The 15,794-nt window shown below is 41.9% G+C and overlaps 2 protein-coding genes across 2 annotated transcripts in view; both read left to right on the forward strand.

The window, feature by feature from the left end:
- The window catches only part of LOC103391739 (pleckstrin homology domain-containing family G member 3), a 19,486-nt gene extending 5,929 nt beyond the window's left edge, over positions 1 to 13,557 (forward strand). Inside the window, exons 3-16 of the mRNA XM_017037298.2 lie at positions 682 to 751; positions 845 to 891; positions 979 to 1,129; positions 1,461 to 1,592; positions 2,140 to 2,322; positions 2,549 to 2,641; positions 3,826 to 3,912; positions 4,007 to 4,037; positions 4,246 to 4,347; positions 4,465 to 4,497; positions 5,749 to 5,759; positions 8,358 to 8,468; positions 10,196 to 11,675; positions 12,235 to 13,557. Of these exons, the coding sequence (XP_016892787.1) occupies positions 682 to 751; positions 845 to 891; positions 979 to 1,129; positions 1,461 to 1,592; positions 2,140 to 2,322; positions 2,549 to 2,641; positions 3,826 to 3,912; positions 4,007 to 4,037; positions 4,246 to 4,347; positions 4,465 to 4,497; positions 5,749 to 5,759; positions 8,358 to 8,468; positions 10,196 to 11,675; positions 12,235 to 12,863 (3,160 nt within the window). The 3' untranslated portion in view covers positions 12,864 to 13,557. The remainder of the gene's footprint in view (positions 1 to 681; positions 752 to 844; positions 892 to 978; positions 1,130 to 1,460; positions 1,593 to 2,139; positions 2,323 to 2,548; positions 2,642 to 3,825; positions 3,913 to 4,006; positions 4,038 to 4,245; positions 4,348 to 4,464; positions 4,498 to 5,748; positions 5,760 to 8,357; positions 8,469 to 10,195; positions 11,676 to 12,234) is intronic.
- A 242-nt stretch (positions 13,558 to 13,799) lies between these two features.
- The window catches only part of LOC103391661 (cytoglobin-1-like), a 4,643-nt gene continuing 2,648 nt past the window's right edge, over positions 13,800 to 15,794 (forward strand). Inside the window, exon 1 of the mRNA XM_025062588.1 lies at positions 13,800 to 15,095. Coding sequence (XP_024918356.1) covers positions 14,914 to 15,095 — 182 coding nt within the window. The 5' untranslated portion in view covers positions 13,800 to 14,913. The remainder of the gene's footprint in view (positions 15,096 to 15,794) is intronic.

A 15,794-nucleotide genomic window follows, 5' to 3' on the forward strand; every position in this document is an offset into this window, starting at 1 on the left:
TTGTGAAGCCATCATGATCATGATATACTTGCAGTGACATTTTAAAATGAACTCGGTCGGCATTTGTCATGTATGATTCTAGGCTTTATCTTAGTTAAAATGTATGCAACTTGACTTTTTTTTAAACCCTGCTTCTGTTGACATAGCTGTGACGGTGTATGGACAAATATTAACCCGGCGACAGAATATTTCCATTGATTCTATAGACAGAAAAAAAACAAAGCATACATTCAGTGTCAGACTGGAGTGCAGTTAATATTTACAGGGTTTTTGTGTTCTCATATTTTAAGTATGTGAAATGCAGTGCTGGCGTACACAGTACTTGTCTTGTTTGGCTGTGTTTACATAGTTGTACTGTACTTTTCCACAGTCAGCCTGTCTTTATGCAGTACTGCAGTCAGGACAAATACAGGGCGTCTGAACATATGACAGTTTAAACAATAAACAACTGTTTAGTCAGAATAAATATTGTATTAATGTGAGTCCAAAAAGTCACAATGTAAGGTCTGTCAAGTTGAGCACGCTGTAGAGGTTTTGTTTTGAAAGTGTTTGCTGCCCTCTAGTGGCAGTATTGACTCATGTCATGTCAATTTTTTTTCTTCTTTTTTGTTATTTTCTTAGAATACTTTTAAAGACTTTATCTTTATCCTTCATCTTTTGTTTTTGTGTCGTTCTTTGCAGTGAACTGCTCCAGTCTCTGGACATGTGTGACAACGACCCCGTGGCCATTGCCAAATGCTTTGTCGATAAAGTGAGTATAAACTCATCTGTACCACAGTATTACATCAGCGACTGGAGTAAATGAAAGTCCCTGACATGCCTGTGTGCTTCCTGTTTGTCACAGAGTGAATACTTTGAAATTTACACCCAGTACTGCACCAACTATCCCAAGTGAGTACCGTGTACAGTACTGTCGCAAGTGATGCTGTGTGTGACGTTGAATTCAGACGATACATGGAACTGTCTGTTGTCTCGCAGTTCAGTGGCGGCGCTGACGGAGTGCATGAGGAACAAAACTTTAGCCAAGTTCTTCAGAGATCGACAGGCTGCGCTGAAGCGTTCGCTCCCTCTGGGCTCCTTCCTGCTCAAGCCGGTTCAGAGAATTCTGAAATATCACCTGTTGTTACAGGTACAGATCGAACTGAGTGGTCACATTACTGTATCGTGTTATTTCTGACTATCATTTTGTGAATGTTGTGTTCGTCCAATACGGTCATGAACCCATGTCTTACATGATTGTCGCCATGTTTTGGCGAAACATTTAAGTGTTTCTATATTTTCCTTCGAACTGAGTGGTCACATTACTGTATCGTGTTATTTCTGACTATCATTTTGTGAATGTTGTGTTCGTCCAATACGGTCATGAACCCATGTCTTACATGATTGTCGCCATGTTTTGGCGAAACATTTAAGTGTTTCTATATTTTCCTTTCACCGCTCTTGCTCTTTTTTTTTTTAAGGAAATCGCTAAACACTTTGACCCAGACGAGGAGGGCTACGAGGTGGTCCAGGAGGCCATAGACACCATGACAAGCGTGGCCTGGTACATCAACGACATGAAGAGGAAACATGAGCACGCCGTCAGAGTGCAGGTTCGATGGGATTAACACACCCGCATGCAGACTTCCAACCAAAGAATTTAACTAAAATATCACTAAAATAATATAGTCATATAGTAATTTTAATTGATAAACACAGACCTTTAATTAGGAGTACTACAGTATTCCAGTACTTTCATGTAGAGTGTACCAAATTATTGACACTGAGGTCAAGTGTATTTTGTTTCAGATCGGTGAACAACATGTACAGTCAGACAGACCATTTCTACTTGTTGCCAACAGCCGTAACATATCTGTGTATATTTGTTCCAGGGTTGACAAACCAGCATACCCATAACCCAGTACTTGTTTTAATACCATGTGCGACTTTGTACTTAGCCTTGAGACGTGCAGCTTTTTAATGAGATTCTTGGTGTGAGAGGCCGACACTGAGACATTTTTACAGTCTGCTTTGTAAAGAGATGTTTTTAAAAGGATCATTGATGAAAGAAAAACTTCTTCTGGAATTTATATTCTTACAAAATGGGCCTAAGAGGACCTTTATGGGGGGGGGTCTCGTATTTTTTACGTGTCTCTGCAGGAGATACAGTCTCTTCTGATCAACTGGAAGGGTCCTGACCTGACCACCTACGGAGAGCTGGTGCTGGAGGGCACCTTTCATGTCCTGAGGGCGAAGAACACACGCACGCTGTTCCTTTTCGAAAGGATGCTCCTCATTACCAAGAAAAGAGGGGAACACTACGTCTACAAGATCCACATCTCGGTATGGTTCCACGCATTTTTATTCATTAATTAGGTGGTTTGAAAAATGTAGGTAAATGTAAAAAGGTAAAGTGGTGATATAAAACTGGAGAAGAGGGAAAAAAAAAAAAAAACTTTCTTTACCTTATACAGTATTTGTATTCCTTGTACTATGGCTTAGTATCGAGACATTTTCCAAGAGAAGATTCCACCTCATGTCTACTGTGTGTCTCTCTCTCTCCCCTCAGTGCTCCACTCTCATGCTGCTTGACAGCGCCAAGGACCCGCTGCTCTTCAGTGTCATCCACTTCAAACATCCCAAACAGCCTCATACAGTACAGGTAGAGTGCATCCCTGATAACTGATAACCGTCTTTTATAATTATGCACTCTTTGTCAGAAAAAAATAAAATAAATAAAAATATATAAAAAAATATATTTTAAAATATATATATAAAATATATATATCTTTATATATGTGTGTATATGTATATATATGTGTATATATATGTATATATATGTGTATATACAGTATATGTGTATATATATGTGTATATACATGTATATGTATATATGTATATTTTCTTTGCCTGGTCTCTTCTGAGGCACCATATGACGGCATTTAACAAAGTCAAAACATGTTAGGAGCTGTTAGCATTAGTAGGAGATTAGCATGATTATCCTAGCTTAGCCAAGGGGCCAAAACACTGTTAAGTCGTAAACCGCTAAACAAAAACATTTGCAAGGCATAACATGAATAATCCAATACTGAAGTTAAGAAGTTTATAGTGTTTGACACATAAAGGAGTTCAGCTTCTCACATTTGTCTTCAGCAAAACGTCAGCAAAACGTCTGGGAAGTTGAATGTTTCAAATCTTGTGAACAATGTTTTATTATTTTGTTACAGCATCTATGTGTACCCTTTATAACAGTTATTGCTAACCAATGCCAAGGCACATTATTGTTCTGTGAGAAACCATCAGGTGTACCATGGGAAATATTCAGTTTCTCTCAAATTTGTCTAAAAACTGTTATTTATTTACTGCAAATAATTTGTCTTTTACTAAGCAACGGTAACAGGCAGAACAGTTAAGTATTCCACTAGATGGCAGCAGATGACTGTAAAAACCAAAAACAGCAAGTGAAGCTATTGCAAGTCTTTCTTTAATTCCTGCAAGTATATGATTCTGTGTTCAACTAAAAAGGCTCAGGGTCTAATACGGTGTTATTGAAACTTGTGGTTTATTACATATATTTTTGTGACATTTTCTGTTCGGTTTAGGGTTGGGATTTAAAAAATATAAAATATAAAAAAAGATGTTATGAAACACTCTAGCACCCTAGAAGGCAGGTAGGGGGAGCTAGATGCTCTGTTTTTTTACAGAATCTGCCCTTAACTTGTATGTTATTTTTGTATCTTCCATAACCTTTTTTTTTTATATACGTATAAGCCAGGCAGCATCTGTGGTCTGTGTTATGTAAATGGCTGTCTCAATGACGAGTGCTTGTTGTTGTCGATGTTCTAGGCCAAGTCGGTTGAAGAGAAGCGTCTTTGGGCCCATCACATTAAGAGGCTCATCCTTGAGAACCACAGCACCATCGTCCCTCAGAAGGTAAACAAAGTCATTACTGGCAAACACACCCGTTCGTCCTCAGCTGCTAAACAACAGCCTTTCATTTGTAATAATACCGTCTCTTACTTCGAAGGCTAAGGATGCCATGCTGGACAATTCAAACTGTAAGTGTCACAAACACGATCATTCTAGTGATGCAAGGAACAGTTTAGTATCCATGGTAACTTAAGATGCTGAGGGGAAAAAAAAGGGGCTTGTTCATTTTCACTGGAAAACATAGATTTAATTTACCAGGGACACGCAACCCATCTATGTGGAGAAAATTGTTTTGGTAATTGCAGCCATGAGTGCACTGACGTATCTCCTGCTTAGATCTGGGGAAGCATCAGTACAGTCCTGAGAGGCTGATAAAAGCAGACTCCTGTCAGACTGAAGACTTCAACCTTGGACGACGAAAGGGAAGAAGACGATCAGGTAAAAAGCCCAACTCCCACTCGCGTTGACTTAAAATCAGACACAAACATCGCCACCTGAAAATGTTTAATAAAAATGATCATCTAACTCCAATTATCCTCAATTCTTCTCCTTTAGAGCCTTCAAAACAAATTATGGGGAACACAAAAGGTTTGTACCGGCGTAGAAATGACATTTGTTGATTTGCAGTTCAGTTTGCTGAGAGAATGGAACAGATTCATCGACAGTCGTCTTCCTGGGTGCCCAGCTCAGCATGGTTATTTTGTAGTTTTTCACGACTCTCACTTCTGCTTTGTCCCCCTTCACAAAGACACCTGAAAAAACAGATCAAAAGACACACATGCGCTCACTCCCACTCCACACAGGCCTCAGTGACGATGAGGTTAATTACAAGCAGCATCGCTCCAGGTCTTTTCAATAGTCAGACCCAGGTTTCCCCCCCCCCTCAGATCTTGGCGTCTTCGTGTTTTGCCCCCCTCTTTTCTCGATGACCACAGATAACCTCTGTGTTCTTGTCTCAGTCTCTTTGAGTCTGGAACAGTGTATGAGTCCATGTAACGAAGAAACAATGCCCATGACAGCTTTGCCATCTCCATGAGGGAGTAGGTCATCACATCCTGCCTAATTCAATCATGGCCAGTTTGAGCCTCAGAGAGGAAGATGTTTCTAATTGGTATTTATCTAATCACAGAGCCTCCTTCAAGTCTGAGCCCGGGGTAACGTCACCCTGACACGAGATAATGCTGCGATATAAATATAAACCTTACAGTTTGTATTAAGCACGAGTCGATAAAAACTTCATAGAAACGTTGGCACACTTTGAGAAAATGTAGTAGAATCAAATCCCAAACATTGGTGATAATCTTTAAAAGTCTCCTGACAAATTTAATTAAACAGTAAAACAGGGGCAACCAGAGTATTAAGATCTTTAAACTGATTAATTACAGGCTAGCTGTGGATTGATTGTGATTAATCACGATTAATCATGATCGATCCAAATAGTAATTACTTAAGTGAGTAATTAAGATAAATCCAGATAAATCAACTTTTATTACTAAAAATAACAACAACAAGACATATAACTAGTAGCAACTCATGTTTGACACAAGTTTAGTTGTGACTAAATTGAAATGGTGGTATTAATAATATAGTTGTCAAAAAACATATGCTGAACTGCAACCCAAATATTTATTTTTAATGGGAGACAAACAGATAAACTGCAACGACTCATAAAGGGTTGGTTGTGTGTTTAGATATAATTGTTTACATTTTTTTAATTGTGTTTGTAACTGTGGTATGTAGTTTATTTTGTCTGTGTAACATTTGACTTTAATTTTGAATTAACCATAGACTGATTTTTGTCTCTTCTTTCTCTCGTCTCGTCTCGTCTCTCCTCTGCAGCTGCTTTGAAGGTAAGGACGCTGCATTCAAATGTCTTTAATCATTCTGTTGTAGAAAACTACATTAAAGCACAGTTGGCTGGTGTGTGATGCGTTTCTCACTTTTGTCATATGAGTTTCTTTTTTTTTTAAAGAAAAAGTGTAACCAAAAATGAGAAAATGTAACCCTAATCTGCACAGAACACACTTTTTTTTTTTTTTTTAAATTCTGTCTCACTTAAATCTAAATCCATAATCACCACCATGGCTCCAGCACTGGCCTGGCATTAACAAACCACGTGTGTCTCTCATGACTTCACGCCACAGCATGCAGACAGTGAGGGTGCACTGATGGGGGATAGGCGCTCCCTTCAGCCAGCCACAAGTGTCAGTACACTGGCGTCCAGCCTCGGCCGGCCCCAGGCTGGGGTGTCATACGAGGACAGTCAAACTCCTAGAAAAGACTCTCTGCAGCAGCGCAGTTCTGCTGATAGTGGCCTGAAACCGGGCTCCTCACCCAGTGAGGGGGGGCGGGAGCTGGAGCAGGCAGAGAAGGCAAAGCAGCCGGGTACAAACAAATCGCCTGTTTTTCCTCTAAAGAAAAGGCGTAAGGATGACTCCGAGCGGTCACAGTCAATCAATGGATGAACCGCCGCGGATCAAACCCCATCTGCTTCTCACCTGTGCTGGTTGATCTTCAGGAGGACTTAACACTGAACACAGAAGGAGTTAATGAGAGCACAGGGAGGTTAGAAAAACCCCACGTCAACCAGGGAAGGCAATTCATTAGAGAGCATTTAAGAGAGAGTGAGACCATAAAAGGCACTTATGTCAAACTCAAGGCCGGCGGGCCCAAACCTGGCCTGCATTACCACTTAAAGAGGCCCACCAAAGCTTAGCTTAGACTATAGGTGACTTAAAAATAACACGGAACAGTAGAAGGTCTACACTTGTGTTTACTAGATGGGTTAAATGCAGGAGTCCAATCCCATCCATGGTGGTTAATTTACATTTCTAATTCTCTAATTCCAAATTTGTTCTATGTTTTGTATTTTGTTTTCTGTGTTTTTTAATTTATTTTATTGAAGAAATGGTTGTTGCAGTCTGTTCAGAGAGCATTGACACTCATAAAATCACATTTTCTCTATGGTGAAATACATTTTGAAGTATAAAACATGTACTATTTACTATGTAGTTAATGTATTAAGTACAGCCTAACTAATGAGTACAAAATAAAAGCTGGAACCAGCCACCAGGGGGCTGAGGTTTGAGAAAACTGTTTGTCAAAGACGTAGTAGTAGAGTAGACGGGAAAAAAACTTTCAAACCAAACTATGTTGTCGTGCATCACTGGTTTCACCTTCACTGAACAAACCCACTTAAGGAAACACTGCTAAAGAGGAAGACACAGAGAGAGAGAGGATGATTATCACCTTGTCTGCACTAAAGGTGTTTATTTTAGAGCAGCGCTGAACCTGACACCCTGCAGAATTATACACTTTATAGAGTGAGAGGAAGCAGATGAGGGAGGAGGAAGAGCAGGAGGAAGAGGAGGAGGGGGACAGTTACAAGGAAGATGTGCTGATGGGAGACGACCAGGTAGCCGACTTTGCCAACTCGGTTCTGGCAGCCATCTCCTGCTGGCACTATAGAGCCAGGGCTTTGCTTTCTACTCACTTCACAACGGTGAGGGTTTCTGACACCCACGGTTTTTTTTCCCCATTTGCTCTTCCATTTTACTGGCTTCACTCACTCTGACTGCCACTCTCACTCTCACTCTCACTCTCACTCACTCTCTCTGTCTCTCTCTCTCCCACGCTCACTTTCATCCCACTCCCCTCCATCAACTGAACCAACTAACAGCTGCTGCCACCCTGCACTGTGCCGACATAACGCCTCAGGTCCCATTGCTGTCCTTGAACTGCATGAAATTTAATCCCAATCTGAGAAAGTGTGGCCGCGGACACCCAGCATGTTCCTGTAGTTCTGTGTGTAGTTCACTGTGTATTGATCACCGCAGTATGGGTCTATTTTTGGTTATACAAAACAAATATTTAGCGTATTAATTCATGTGTGTGTGTGACTGTGCAACTCTCTGATAAAAAAGAAAAACCCTGTTGACGCAGATACATTTTTAACATTACGCTTAATCACTAGCGTTTGCGTTTAATGTTCTCCATGTACTAATTGTGTTTTGGGGACGCGATTGATGTTGAAGCTCGTGCTGTTAAATCTGTGCCTGCATTAGCATTAAAAACCAGCCCCCGTCGAATGTTTTTGACTTCAAAGGTTAACGTAGCTTTCTAATTAAACAATTATTATTTGGCAAAAGCTTTTGCTCTTTGATAACCCGTGTTTCCCCTCTGAATTTTCATGGTTTAAAAGTCTTTGTTGCGTCTAATTATTGTGCACGTAATGACTCTGAATATGCATTTTTACATGTCTTTTAATTACAAAGCTTTCATCGTCAATCTCTGAAGATGTTTTTTTTTTTTTTTTGGAGGCTAATCAGAATAATATAATGTCGTCTGCTGTGACAGATTCTTCCTCGTCGTTCCCTCCACAGCGTAATCCCTCCTCCAGGATTCAGAAGAAAACGTCAGAGTTAAATTATTTGCCTTTTGCTTTTTAGGACAATCACGACACTGATGTGACAGAGGAGAAGGTTGTGCTGAAAGATCAGTCTGAAACGTACTTAGAAGTGGACGAACCTGTGGACGTCAAAGAGACTCTGACCACACAGGTAGTTGAAAAGAAGTCGCGTTCGTTGTTGTGTTCTTTTTATTATGAGAGACTGAACTCTAGTAAGGACAAGCTGGACAAAGATGAGACACTCTCGACAATAATCTTTTCATTATTTATTCTGAGATGAGAGAGAAAAAAAAAAGAGAACCATTTATTCTGAGAGATGTGGGCCGTGTCCTTGAAACCCATAGTCACGGTAAACACAAAAAAAAGTGCACTTTGTAATAATAATAATAAAAAAAAAAAACACGCATCAAACTCAATCATTAATAATAACTTTGTTTGTGTTTTTCGCTGACAATAATCACAGCTTAGATGTTGATTATTCATGTTTATAATAAGCTACAATTAATTGTGATTATTTATGTTTATAATTAGCCACAGTTAATGGTGCTTAATCGTGATTATTCATGGTTATAATAAGCCACCATTAATCAATATTTCTAACTATGAAGTTTTTTTATGTATATTGCTGGAACTGAAATGCACATGAAAAGGTTGATGTAACGTGGGCAACAAATGTTACAGTCTTGCTCTTGTTTTTATCCCAGATGTTTAAAAAAATACCTCGAAACTACGCTGGAACTGAAATGCACATGAAAAGGTCGATGTAACGTGGGCAACAAATGTTACTGTCTTGCTCCTGTTTTTATCTCAGATGTTTAAAAAATACCTCGAAAATCGTTTAAAAAAACAAAACAATGGCTGACCGAACCAGCTGGTTGTGCTAGTGCACATTAACAAATTGCTGGATTGGCAGATTTTTTTAAGTACAAATAAATAAAAAACATTACCAAATTGCTGGATTGGCAGGGTTTTTTTTAATACAAAAAAAAAAACTCCTGGTAAACATGATGCGAGACGACCCCCCCAAAAAAACTCTTGCGACTCACCTGAGGGACGCGACCCAGTCTTTGGGAAACAATGCATTATGATACTGGTATTGGTAAATGCTTCCGTAAATCATTGCTCTGCGATTATTTTTTTTAAACCTTTAGAAAACCTTTTAGTTTTGTCCGAACTGAAGGTCAAATCTTTCCACATTTTCCTTCAGTCTTTTTGATACTGTTAACAAATCTCTTTATCAAGAACTCCATCCGTCCTCACAGTACATGTAACACAGCTGCAGGTTTATTATTGGTCCAGTACTAGTGTAGTTAAACTGACACATTCACAGATGATCCACATGTGAATCTGGGTTTAGATCATTCTGTACATTTTCATACCCAGTTGCGTCACACTCACAGACAGTGATCAGCACTTCTCCTGACGAGGGCAACGTTTGAATTCTCCCAGAGACTTTACAAAGCAGGTCTTGCTTCTGAAGAGAGTGTGGGCTGTTGTTTTCTCCTGGTGCAGCATCGTGCTGCACTTTTTGCAGTCGTAGGCACTTCAGAAGAGCAGCCAACACCTAGGAACAAATTTAGATGAATGGCAGTCGAGGGCGACATCAGCGCTGCGTGGGGGGAGCTGTTAAAGTTGCAGACGTCGCTGTGTTTGTCATGAACTCAAGGGCAACTTGAATGGTGGAATAATGATTGTGCATGTTTGAAAACACGTCGAAGTTGTGCAGATAAAAAAAACAAAACGCACTTTGTGAATTGTTCAGTTAGACTGAGTCTCAGTGACTTTGAGGAGATCCATCAGGCTAATGGAGAATGGAGAGAGCTCTCTCTCTCATTACGTCTGTTTTGCCACATTAAAAACAATGGTGTCATGTTTCAGATAAACATGGAGGAGCGTTGTCCTCCAGACGCCGTCCCCCAAGAGGAGAAGAGTGAGCAGCTGGAGGTCTCCCTGAGTCCTGACTCTCCTGTTGCCTCTCCTCAACTAGAAACTGAACCTTCAGAATCTCAGGAGACTTCCAGAGAGACTGTAGAGGAAGAGGAGGAAGCAGAGAGCGATTCCTCACATTTCCCTGTGGAGGAGACGAGTGCGATTACGAATGGAGAGCTCTCGGAGGAAGAGGAGGTTTTGGATTGTGGACGTATCTTGCCTTCATCCATGTTGGACCAGGCGAGTGCGAGAGCCGAGCGCTTCGTCGCCAGTTTGTCCAGACGCAGCAGTCTGGTGTCAGAGGACCTGGGTTCCCTGGCCTGCCCGTCACCTACAGCAGAGTGTGAGGTCTTCCAAAGCCCCTCGGCCTGCATGGATTTTGAGAAGCAGACACAGATGATGGACAGCTCTAGTCCAGAACCTCAGACAAACTCGGAGCTAACGCCCGTCCACCTGTCAACGCCTGTAGGTAAATCCCCACTGGACGCTCTTGCGGAAGGAGAACGAAGATCCACGCTCTCCAAAAAAGATCGGCTCCTCATCCACAAGATCAGGAGATACTACGAGCACGCCGAGCACCAGGACGCCGCTTTCAGCATCAAGCGCAGGGAAAGTCTCTCCTATATCCCAGCAGGTCTGGTGAGACACCTGAGCCAACAGTTGAACAGCGTCCCTCAGGAACAGGCCGTTCCAGTCCACAAGAAGAGCCCCTCTCGGAATCGACCCACTTCTTGGTCCATCTTTGATCTGCCCGGACTGGAAAAGTGTCGAAGCAGTGAAAGTCGAAGGAGCGGTGAAACACAAAGAGCGGTGGAAGTCAGGACGAGATCTCAGAGCGTCACCGACACCTCAACCGCAGAAGAAGAGTTCAGACCCTCGGCGGAAATCCTCAAGGTTTTACAAGATATGGAAATTGAGGAGGAAGGGTTAGGGTTAGGTCAGGAAGGTCTACAGGACGACGATGAGAAGGTTGACGAGTCAAGTCTGGAAGAAACCGAGGACACCAGTTCAGACGCCTTCGATAATCAAACTGCTGACCAGTCGATTCAGATTTTAAAGGAGTCAGAAATGTGCTCTGCCTCTGACAGCTCCTCGGTCTCATCACCCACCACAGCTTCTCCACCAGCAGAGGTCCGATCTGCTGTGGACACCAAACCGAGTAAGAGTCCCGTGTCACCAGAGAAGTGCCACTTCAGCCACAGCAAGCTACCAAACATCATCAGCTTCCGTTCCAGCATGGACGAGGACCAGATCCTGCAGGACATGGGCAAGATGAAGAACAAAGTGTTTCAGCTGGCCCGTCAGTACAGCCAGCGCATCAAGAATAACAGACCCATGGTCTGGCAGAGGAACCGCGACGCAGCAAACCAACAGGGCTGCAACAGCGCATCCGCTGGTCACGAGGAGAAGGTGCATCCGAGAAGGAAAGGTAAATAGAGAATAGTTTGTTTTTGTTTTACATCCACTGTTGTGTTAAAAACACAATCAATTCAAATCTATTGTTTTGGGGACACACTTTTAAAAGATTCAAAAAGCTAATTCAAATAATGCAAGCAGTCCTCCCAGCTCCCCCCACCGTCGGCGTCTCCCCAAGTTACAAATATTGTTCAGGGTTGTTTAATAAAAAAAAAAACCTTTTAATTTATCAGGTTAAGAATCGCAGCTGCATGATGATTAAATGATTTTTAAACTCCTGCGGGCCGTACAAAATGACCTGGTGAGCCACATTTGGCCCCCGGGCCTTGAGTTTGATATAAGAGATTTGGTGCAGAATTGACCTGTTGTTCACTGGGCCTGAGTTTGTCAGAAAGAAAAGTAAAGATATATTTTGTGCGGCCACATACAGTTCAGTTCAGTGTCATTTACTGACCTGCCTGCGGTCCAGATCTGTGCACTGTTTACAATGTCAGTCAGAAGAGAATCACAGCTGTGGTCAGTTACTGCTGAAAGAATTAAGCAAAGAATATCTTTGTCATTCTTCATTGCAGGTAAGCTCAACCTCAGGTTGCCTTTGACCACCTGTGATGAGATGGTCATCCACGAAGTCCACTCTCCCAGTCCAGTCCAGTCACCCAGCTCCGTGTCCAACTGCCAGCTCTCGGTCCCCTGCCCACAGAGCCCCCAGTCGCAGGCCTTCCACTGGCCCGACGTGCAGGGTCTGTGCTCCAAGTACACCAGCCCCTCCTCCCTCTCAACAGGCGGCCGCAGCTGCGCGGCGCTGATGTCGGGGTGCTGCAGGGACCGATGTAACGCCTGCTCACAGAAGTGCAGCAGCTCCCTGGACCTTCACAGGGCTCTGTCAAACACCGACCCTGACCGTCACCTGTTGGAGGACTGGCCTCAGCGTCGGCGGACCCCACTTCAGCCCCTGCTGTGCAGGTGGAACTCTTTGGACCACATGCTCGGGTCCGTCCCCCTTCACGAGGCGCAGGACCTTCATACACCTGCGAAGAACTGCTGCACGGGATACAATCTCCACAACTGGGACCGCCACTTTCCCGAGGACGATATGGACTGTGCGGAAAAGTCCGGCGTCCTGACTTTAGGGAAGATGTCAGACAGTAACATTGTGAAAAGCTTACGGGAAAAATTCCAGAGCTTAGGCACAAACTCGTAAACACCTCTGCCACAAGGGGGACAAAGTCAGATATTGTCTACGCAGGGATTTTAGCACGAAGGAAACAGACTTGTGATCTGTGTTGTTTGCCAACATAGGAGGGATGTTATTGGTCAGTGATAGTATGAACTGAAGCTCCATTTCCATATTGGGTCTTTGCTGCACTGTAAAATTCAAATTATATGTTAAAAAAAATAAATGTATAAATTCACCTGTCTTAATGGAAGGTCAGATTTATTTTCCCTTCCGCGACATGCGTATATTTCCCCCCCCCCCCCGCCCCTCGTTACCCCTATAGCCCCACTGTTGGTGATGCTTGCTGTAGTCACTAGTGTAACAATGTTAGCTGTTGTTCCAGCATGCCATATAAGGGCGTGAGCTAACAAGACTAATCTCTCTCTCTCAGCAGGACAAACACTGTCTCTGACTGGACACCAAAGACACTTTTCCTTCCCACGTCCACTGTCTCTGCCTCTGAAACCGTCACGTCTCTTACTGTATCACAGAAGCTTTATTTTTATCTACATGTACATTTCTTCCAACATTATTTATCTAACTGTATATTTTGGAGACATCGACCTCGGCGCACTCTTGACCTACGGCGTCCCTTGGTAATTTTTTTTTTTTTAAGAAAATATCATTGCATACTTGAAGTTTACCATATTTGCAATAAAAAACAGAAACTGGTCAAGTATCTGTGGGTGTAGTAGTGTTTCTGTTGTCTAAAATGTCTGATCGTAACCAGGGGGGTGTATCACCAAGAATCTGGCAATACGATACATATCACGATATGGGGGCAACAGTACAATATATTGCAATATACTACTATAGTTACAACGATATATTGAGGGTTTTTTTATAGGCACAACGATATATTAAGGGTTTTTTAAAAAAATATTTAATTGTAGTTGAACTGTCAACATGGCAAACATACATTGCTGTATTTGCATGTTAATAGTTAATAAAAAATGGATACAGTGCTGTAGAATATCACTACAAGATGAGAAACTAAATATCGCGATATTCAAGTGAATTAAATATTTTTTCACCACTGTTTCCTTTATGTACCGCTGTTTACAACGAACGGGGTGAAGAGATGCTAATTTTGGCCTAATCCTAAACGTTGTTGTTGTTTTACAATTAGCGACATCTAGTGTTGAAGTTACAATGTGTAGCTTTAATTATTGTGACCATTAAATTAGTTCTTTTCAGTTTATGTACTTTGCGCTAAAGAAAACGTGCTAATCTGACATTGTCACCTCTGTAGAAATTCCCTGTTCCAGATGCTAGTAAAGAAAAATCAAACCAGGTAAGAACACATTTATTAAATATTACAAAAAAACCCCAATAAAAGTGGAAAATAAATAGGAATTAAACTGAATAAACCATCTCAGTCGAACCATTTTCATTTACACTCTGATGTGACTGATAAATTAACGTAGCATATTCCCGGCACTCATGTTTCCTTCCTCGGGGTGCTTCCGAGAAAGTTTAAAAATAATTCAATTTTCTCGTAAGGACTAATATTTCTGTCCGAGACGTTTGTTGTTAACATAAACAACAACTTAACAGTTTGTGGCGGAGTTAGTGTGTGTGTGTGTGTTTGTTGCATCAATAACTGTGATCTGCTGATGTTCATCGGTTGTTATTGTCTAACGTTTCAATCCATTTTTCCTTCAGTTTGACATTGGAACCGACGTGATCAAGTTAACAGGAAACACGAGATGCACAGCGGAAGTCAGACGCTGCTCCTTCGTCATAAAAGTCTCCTGCTGGTTCGGACGTGTTACAAACAGGTCGGCAGTTTTATTTTGAACCAATGAACAGTTCCGCTGTTCCTGCTGGTTGTTGTTGTTGTTGTTGAGTTGATTCTGATCTGTTTAAAGCCGAGTTGAGAAGTAGATGCAGTTGAAGTCGCGTGTGTCAAGCTAATGTCAGCGAACTCCGTGTCCCTCCGAGATAAACACATTTAGTCTGGACTGAAGGAGAAGACGGAAGATTTCTCTGGTTTTTCTTTCATTTCGTTGATTTTTCTTTTGTTAATTGAAGAATGGGCTGCGCTATTTCAGGTCTGGCAGCAAAAACGGACTTTGTGGAGAGGAACATGGAAGAAGACGGAGCTGCTGCTGCTGCTGCTGCTCAGCCCAGTGACGACCAGATCCAGATGATCAAGGAGTCCTGGAAAGTTATCCGGGACGACATAGCAAAAGTTGGGATTATAATGTTCGTGAGGTAAGGTACATTATTATTATTATTTTAATTTGCATATCAAAAACTGAAGACTAACAATCATAGAGATACGTTCAGAGAAAACTAGTTTTTTTTGTTGGAAAATAATTTAAAGAAATTGCTCAGCAAAAATGTTTAACCTGAAAATGTGAAATTTGTAAAATCTAAGGCATACATTTGTGATTAAAAAAAATCCTATTTGATTTGATCTTTAAATCATGCCACTGGTCATTGATTGTTGACATAGTGTCGTGTCCCTTTAAACCCTGGTTTGACCTATTGACCTCCGACTAACAGTTCTGCTGCTGATCCTCTCAGATTAATACCACACCATAGAACTGATCGTGGCAAACTGTTCCACTGTGGTTCCAACCTAAACCTCCAGAGCGCAGTGACTGACCAATCAGCTGTCAGGAGCCTCGGATCAGTTGATTCAAAGAGTCAGGTCAGGTGTGCAGCAGCTACAGTGGCCCACAGTGGAACAGTTTGCCAGCCCTGTCCCCTCCACCAGAGGGAGCAGATTACTCCCTCCTCCTCCTCCTCACCCTCCTCTCTTATCACTTTATATCACATCTTAACAGCATTATATAATAACACGCAGCTCCAGGTCTGCGATTGTACCGTACTGCTGGAGACATTAGGACCATCAGACAAATACATTTTTGTCAATTATGGTGATGACCTGCATCTGGGTAAACATGT

The sequence above is a fragment of the Cynoglossus semilaevis genome, chromosome 1, assembly GCF_000523025.1.
Source record: "Cynoglossus semilaevis isolate Cse_v1.0 chromosome 1, Cse_v1.0, whole genome shotgun sequence".
Classification (NCBI taxonomy): domain Eukaryota; kingdom Metazoa; phylum Chordata; class Actinopteri; order Pleuronectiformes; family Cynoglossidae; genus Cynoglossus; species Cynoglossus semilaevis.